General features: G+C 38.4%; 2 protein-coding genes across 2 annotated transcripts in view; one reads left to right on the plus strand and one right to left on the minus strand.

Moving 5' to 3' along the window:
• The window catches only part of LOC107716549 (ubiquitin carboxyl-terminal hydrolase 24-like), a 98,085-nt gene that overhangs the window by 18,163 nt on the left and 71,702 nt on the right, over positions 1-8,220 (plus strand). Inside the window, 1 exon segment of the mRNA XM_016523025.1 lies at positions 6,421-6,893. Within this exon segment, the coding sequence (XP_016378511.1) occupies positions 6,612-6,893 (282 nt within the window). The 5' untranslated portion in view covers positions 6,421-6,611.
• LOC107716556 (biogenesis of lysosome-related organelles complex 1 subunit 2-like) lies at positions 42-3,434 on the minus strand. The gene is made up of 5 exons (XM_016523037.1): positions 3,168-3,434; positions 2,704-2,820; positions 2,493-2,612; positions 2,167-2,271; positions 42-158 (listed from the first exon to the last, which is right to left on the minus strand). The coding sequence occupies exons 1-5, from the start codon at positions 3,331-3,333 to the stop codon at positions 127-129; spliced, it is 540 nt and encodes a 179-aa protein (XP_016378523.1). The 5' UTR covers positions 3,334-3,434; the 3' UTR covers positions 42-126.

Raw genomic sequence — 8,220 nt, forward strand, 5'->3', positions numbered from 1 at the left:
AGAGACTATGACATTGCCATAGTGTGTGAGATATTGGTCTGGAGATTGTTTAGTGCATAAAACAAACAATCTGAGATTTCCAGATACCTTTTGAGGATGACTACTTTAATGAGTTCCTGGTCACTTTCACCGCTTCTCCAGTTTCTTAAACTTGGCTTCTGTGAATAAACACACAAATAGAATTACGCAAATGAAATACAAAATACTGAGAGTGATTCAGTTACACATTTGAGTGTTATATTAATCTCACAAAATGAGCTCACTACTATAACGGAAGAGGAACCCGAGTATCTATTTTGGTCTTATAGCGCCATCTAATGTCCTAATTAACTAATTAATTCAAGGGTATTTCATTTTTCAAGAGGTCCAGTCTTTGCATTTCTATATATCTTACACATAATACGAGTGTTGCTATAATGGTCTACAGATCTACATACAAAGAAACAAATGATTTCATTAAATTAGTAGGCCAAAAACTAGAAATATCATAAGCTGGTTCTGAATGACGGTCAATTTATTTAAAATTATATAAAAAAAAAAAAATACAGGAAGTGCTTTGATTAGTAAATCATAGATTCTTTTATTTCAGTTGAACTGCAAAAGTAAAACGGTAATAAAAGTAGATGCACAGCAAAAATAGGAAGGGGTGTGTGTGTGCCATCTGAAGTGGGCGCCTACAGAGCAGACGGCTCTATTGATTGTGATGGGAAATGAACTAGTTTTGTTACATCATGATTCTCTCTTCATAGAGTGCAGCAGAGATGTCATATTTTTGTCTGCCAAAACCCAGAAACGCATTGCATTTTAGCACCTCCGGTTCCATCATGCTGAAGTCATTGGGTTTTTTCGACCGGATGTTTAGTTAAATGCTTGAAATAAGATCTGTGGTGAAGTAAAGCTCAAAAAAATTTCATGTTTTATTCTACAACATAAAATACACCAGTAATAACCACTTGCAACCCTCTACATTGCGAGTAAATCACTTGCATATGCGACTAAATCTTACTCTGGGCGACTAAATAATGTCTAACATTAGCCATTGGCTAATAAATTCTTAGATTTTACTCGCCAGTATGTGTGTGAGAGGCGTTCAACACAGATTTTCACTCGATAAACACGCTGACTGAGCGCTTGAGAGTTTCACTCTCCGTCAAACCTAGCGACTTTTTTGGATAAACCTTAGCTATGGTTCAGTTGGAAGATTTCTCCAGTGCTGTCCCGCGAGCGCGAGGTCTGACTTTCCCGGAGAAGTGTCACCTCTCTCTGCGTCTGTTCTGTGCAGTGAGCGGCAGAGAAAGCAGCGCATTCAGTTGGCCGCACCGCAGCCGACTTGTCAATAAATGAGTACAAAACAGCGTTTCCTAGCACCCTGTCGCTTACTGATTGTTTGGAATTATAAATATGAGCGTAGTTCGTCTGTTGATATCACATGCACTTTTTTGTTTGTTGTTTTTTTTAGTTTGTTACTCAGACGCAGGCAGTGCGCTGCATGAGACAAAAAAGTAATATAGCCAAAACAACCGCATAGCCGCTCTTTAGTGTAGATGCATGTTGATTTTATCAGACGATGCCGCGATTATAAATGAGAGTGACTCCTGGTTAACATGTATTAAAAGGGGTCATGTTTAGTCATTATATAGTGTGGTATTTGACAATATTCACTCATCGTGACAGTAAAATAGGGCATTCTAAATCAATATACTGCAGTATTTCCTCTCTCAAACAGTAGAAAATATGGTTAACACCCGGTCATGCATGAAAAAAAAATACCGTCATGTACCGTGAAACCGGTATAATTTTGAAAAATACCGTGATATAAATTTTTGGTCATACCGCCCAGCACTATCACAAAGCTTATTTTCTGCAATAATTCAAACGTCAATGGAAAAATCTTTCTGGGTTTTTGTCAAAGGAATCAGGAGGATGATGCTAACTTTGGGTTGGCCTATAAAAATACGTCATCACTGCAGCACCCTATTGTCATGACAAGCAACTTGCCTTTTGTTTTCTGTACAGTATGTTATGGGTAGGTTCAATCAAAAGAATTCATAGTCCAGACAAACCTAATGGTGTCCTTCATCATTTTTAATCAAATTGAATATAAAATATATAAAAAAGTATGTAAAAAAAGCTCCCAGTATTTTTCACAGAGTTCTTTGTACTCACCCAGTTTCTTTGAATATGTGTCTAGTTTATAAGCAGCCTGTTCCAGAGCCGTAACCTGCTCTTCGATCTGGTTAATCTGATCCAGGTAAGGCTGCAAACTGGCATCTAAAGCCAAAAATGAAGACATAATTTAAGACAAATCAATATATGGCTTGCATACTCACTTATTAGCAAATCACAAAAATAAACACTTGCAATGATGACAGTGATGTTAATAAACACAAGTGTACTTCGAACATTGTGATAAGATCTGGTTGAAAAAAAGATTAATGTCATATTAACAACATACATTGGTTGATTTTATAGATTGCTGCCACATTTCTCACATTTCTGATTGAGATCTTGTAGATTGCGGCTGATGTTGATGGATATGTCCTTCATCTCCATGTACTTCAGACTGGTGAGTTTGTTCATGTTCTCTAGGAGTTTGTAGTCCTCGCAGGTTGCTGAGCAAACAAAACAAAAATTACTCACAAAGTTCTATATAAATTGAAAGAGAGAGAAATATATTCATTGTTGTTCTTCTATTATCATTACCGGTGAGCTCTCCCTGTAAGAAAACTGACATTTTGTCAAACATGTCTCTGCAGAGCTCATTGATATCAGGTTCAGCGGGTTCAGTGGCCTCCTCTGCAGTCTCCACACCTCCGTCATCTGTTACAGACAGCAGACACTTTAGTGTCCCAAAAAACAAGTGAGCTGCCTACCTAGGCAGAATTTTTAAGCACTAAATGTATTTGATGCCCAAAGTGCAATCTAGGTAGACAGTTTACTGGGTTTTGAGACACAGACACAGTCTAGTGACAAATGTACACAAAACGCATCATTCTCTTTGGAAACAGAACAAGTCAAACACCCCAAAACAGGCTGCATTAGCTAAAAAAAATAAGCGACAAACACAACCTGACCAATAGCTGCACTGGAAAGATGAGAGAATCACTACTACAGATGAAGTTGCAGTGACTCGCACACAGGCTGATTTATTTACAAAAGCAGCTTACTGTTATTACTGCGTCTTTTGGCTTTTGGGTTCTCTGTCGCATCGTTTGTGGCCTCGTCTCTCCTGTGCTTGTGCTCGGGCTCGGCTGTGAGCTTGAGGTCGGTCGGGGGAGCGGGTGCTTTGAAGATGCTGTCCATCGCTGCGGCCTTCTCCCCCGTAGCTGCCATTTTCAGCTCACATGATCACATGACCAGAACCAGTTTCACGTGACTTCTCGTTTCCGTCTTTTTTCTTATGCAGTGAAATGAAACCGAATATTTTTTTTTTTAATCTGGTGAAACGAATCGATAAGACGATTTATTTATGAAGCGTTACGAGAATATGTGAAAACAATTACAAAGTAGTCAGATTTGTTACTCTTACTTCTTTTGTATGTAATATTCTTTTTGACATGCATATCAGATACAGTTCCTAAATACAGAATGTGAAACCTAAAGGTGTATCATTAAGGGTTATAATTAATAAAGTATAGGTCAAAAACACATGTTTCATATACAGATATGGGTGGGGCTGCGTGACAACTCTGGCAATTTAAAAAGAGTGAAGCAAAGAACAATGAGTTTCTATGAAATGTATTTCCGGCCGAGTGCATTTCAAAATAATGAGTAATTCTAAATTGGATTAGTACTCTTCTTCTTCTCTCGAGTTTTTTGGCGGATTGGCAAACCAACGTTAAAGGTGCATGTCCGCCACCTACTGGTCTGGAGTGTGAAACGTAAACGGTTCAGCTATGAATTATTCAACTATTATAGATTAAAAAAATAATAATAATAAAATAAAATCAACCAAAAAATGTTACGTAAATAAATACAAAATTCCAAACTTGTATATATATTGCAGCTGCTGTTCTTCCAGTCCCTGGGTCTTTAGATCCATCTGTGTATATCTGCAATACTGAATAATATGTTTGATTTATATATTGTTGCACAACTGAAACTATTGGGATGTTCATGTCGATGCTTTTTATCTCTTTATGAATGTTTAAATCAACAAATGGCATTGGAAACAGCCAGGGAGGTATCGCCGGAGTCGCCACTGATGGTGCAATATCAATCTCATCGAGACCCATTCTCTGTGCTTCCTTCCCAACAATCCAGCCAAAACTTACAAATTCTTTACATTCATACTCCCAACATTCTCTTAAAATATTCTTGACTGGGTGACTTTCCGAGTGACCCTTAATGCTAGTGTATGTATCTATTAGTTAATGTATCTTCTCAATCTTTTTAGTCCAAGTTTTATTTGCAGAAGTATACACCATACAACCATAATCAATGTTGGCTCTTATTACTGCTTTATATATTCTTTCCATTGATTGACGCCTAGCCCCCCATTCAACTCCCGATAAGCATCTTAATATGCTTTATATATTCCATTGATTGACGCCTAGCCCCCCATTCAACTCCAGATAAGCATCTTAATATGTTTATCCCTTTCTTACATTTTTCTATCAGCTTCTGAATATGTATTCTGAAGTTCAATTTTGAGTCCATCCACATTCCTAGAAATCTGACTACATTATCTTCTTCTAGCTGTTGCCCATACATTTTTATATTCAGAGAAGGATTACTTTTCTTATTCGAAAAACATATTACCTGCGTTTTTGCCACAGAAAATCTGAAACCCCATTTCCTTGCCCAATCCTCAACCTCCTTTACAGCTTTTTGCATTTTCTTTTCCACATGCAAAACATTTCGCCCCCTAAACCATAACGCTCCATCATCTGCATACAATGACCTGCTGACACCAACGTCAATATTAGAAAAAATTTAATTCATCATTAAGTTAAAAAGAATAGGACTACTTACACTACCTTGAGGAGTTCAGTTCTCTATTGGAAGAACCCGAGAGTATGCATAACCCACTCTCACTTGTATTGTTATACATTTTACCTTTAATTCCCATACTATCCTATTTCAATAAAAAACCTCCTTCCACAACATATCATATGCCTTTTCAATATCGAAAAACACACCTACTACTAATTCCTTCTTAACTTGAGCCTTCCTAATTTAATTTTCCAAACATAAAACTGAATCCATGGTATTCCTCCCTTTCCCGATATAATTCTGATATGCAGGAAACAGGTTCTTGCTCTCAATAACATATGACAATCTATTCATAACCATTCGTTCCATAAGTTTGCAAATATTGGAAGTCAGAGATATTGGTCTATAATTGATTGTCTGAGATTGATCTTTTCCTGGTTTGGCGATCGGCACCACAACCCCGTGCTTCCATGCATCAGGCAACTTCCCTGTTTCCCATTTGTCTGTGATCTTTGATATCTCTTTTTTTTCATCCTGTTTGCTTTTCATTTTTTGTTCAGGTAATGATACCCTACTACTCCCTACTTCATTCTTCTTTCCAACTTTCTTTAGCGCTTCAGTATACGATATCCCTTCCTCAACTCTGACCGTCTGAACTTGCGCCGCCTGATTCCTCACCTTACATCCTCCGTATCCCACACTGTGCTCTCCTCCGCAATTACAGCATTTGGTACTAATTCCTTGCCCACATTGACCATATTCATGTTCACCCCCACATCTTGCACATCTTGGATTAGTACTCGGAATTTTGCCCTCGTGTCTTTTTGTGTGGATTCTAAATGTAGTGTGATTATACTGTATATATATATATAATATATGTGTGTGTGTGTGTGTGTGTATGTGTGTGTGTGTGTGTGTGTATTTATATATACACATAATAGATATACACAGTACACCTATATTATACAAACATATATTATGTAAACTAAAAAATTTATTTTGGATGTGACAGCACTTTATATATATTGTCTAGATAATGAATTTAAGATTACATTAAATTCACTAAAATTCAAACCCACTCACGTGATGCATAATAAACTAATAAACTTAATACCGGTAAACAACTGATCAATAAATAATCCACTTAAAATATATCCAGTTTCTTCTTTAAAATAATGATAATATAACATGAATTGCGTATTATATAGTACACTTTGAGTCATATTTTACTAATTTTCACACACATTAATGATCAGGAATATATTTTCATTCACACTTTATGATGTTGAATGAATGTAGGCTATTTACTTATTTTTTGTGTTTATATTATTCATTTACTTGTGTTGCTACGTATGTTTCTTTTTAAAAGTCATTATTTTTTATATACATGTATTTTTCTTACAATATTATTCATATGTATTATTATTATTATGAATGCGTTTTTTACCTTTATTTTGAAAAATATTTCCGTCTCCACCCACCTAGCGAGCCATCGGCGTCGCCAGCTTCACAGGCCTGGCGTGGCCCTCTCTCAGCCCCGCTGCCCTCTGCCTGTGACGGGAATCCATCGTGACAGGATACCAGCAGCACCACCGACTGTAAACATGGCGGCGTGCACAGCCGGATGTCTGTGCTATGTGCCCCCTTACTGAAGCCCCGATCATCGACACACTTCCATGATGGAGACAGAGGAGGAGCAGCATATGACCACGCTGTTATGCATGGGTTTCCCAGACCCGGTGGCCATCCGAAAAGCCCTGCGCCTGGCCAAAAACGACATCAACGAGGCTGTCGCGCTGCTCACCAACGAAAGCCCGGGACTCGGATACGGCTACGAGCCGATGGAAAGCGGCCCTTCCCCGGGCTCCGGCCTCAGCGGAGACGGCGAGAACAGCGGGCGCACGGGCACCGGAGGGTTTGATCCTCCGCCTGCGTATCACGATGTTGTGGAAAGTGAGGTATGATTATGAAACGCATGCATTTGTGATCATTCGCACGGTTGCTTGAGGCGGAACCACCGGGGCTGTCAAAAACCGGAGGGAATGGCGCGCGTACGCCTTTATCGCCTCTGCATAAGCATGTATTACCTGTTGTGCATGTGCATGGAACACCTGACAAGGATGTCAAGATATGTTCTCTTAACGTTGCATTCTTTATGCATGCATTAGCAGGTTACGAATAAATTCAGCAGAGGCGTTCATTCACATGGCAGCAGAAGTTGTAGGATCTTGGGGGATGGGTGTCGTAGATTGCATTTAAACGCGTGACTCTGTTAGAGTTTACTTTGTTTTTATTTGCGCGTTGAAAGGGAAGCATTCAGCCAATGGAGTGTTTTTCCTCCTGATCAATTATTAAACCAATGTCTGTCTTACTGTTGAGTAATAGGAGGAAACGTGTGGCTGATGATTTACATGTCAGGTTGTTGGACCATCAAGTGTCATTAGATTCCAGCATGTCATCTGTTATGTTACCTCTGCAATGAAGCCAATATTCACCAGTGTTACTGGGTTGAATTAAACAAGACTGATGAGAAGCTGAATATGAATTCACTTTTGTGTGCTTGGAGTCTTCATTCCCACAGTTCTTGGATTATTATTTGTGTGGATTTGGATGCGAGGTTTCTGCGGGTCTTAATTCATCCTTCCACAAAGGTCTTGAATTGAAGCAGGAAATCATAAAATGATGGCATTAAATGTTGCATGCGCTGCAAATAATGAATATTTCCCTCAGTGTGTTTTTCCTAATACAAATATCTAAATATCTTTAAATGAAGATGTTTTTAAGTCTTGTTTTCTGCTAAATGTTACACAGGGTTCGTACGGTCTTGAAAAACCTGGAAAAGTCATGGAATTTCAAAACGGTAATTTCCAGGCCTGGAAACGTTTTGGAAGAATTAATAAACCAAGAAAGTTTTGGGAGGAGTCGTGGAAATTTATTTCACAAATCTCTGTGCAATAAAATATATTTTTATTCAGGTCCTGAATTTCAGTGTGCGATCGCGCATATATCGCCTAGTTTTACTCGTTCCCGCAGGTTTCGAGTTCATAATGCGGGAAATTCCCGCAAACATTTATTTAATATAAACATAAAACCATGTCTGTATTTGTGATCAGAGAAACGACAAACAACAAGCGCTACTCTACACTGCTCAAAACTCACGTTTGAATCGTCAGTGGCAAATCCTTTAAATATAAAAAAAAACGTACTTCCAGGCTGTGAGTCAGAAGCGCCAGACTGTCCTTGCAAAGTTGGAATTGCCCCACTTTATAGAAACAGCCTTTGTGC

This window comes from Sinocyclocheilus rhinocerous, unplaced genomic scaffold (genome assembly GCF_001515625.1).
Source record: "Sinocyclocheilus rhinocerous isolate Xijiao unplaced genomic scaffold, SAMN03320098_v1.1 scaffold570, whole genome shotgun sequence".
NCBI lineage: Eukaryota > Metazoa > Chordata > Actinopteri > Cypriniformes > Cyprinidae > Sinocyclocheilus > Sinocyclocheilus rhinocerous.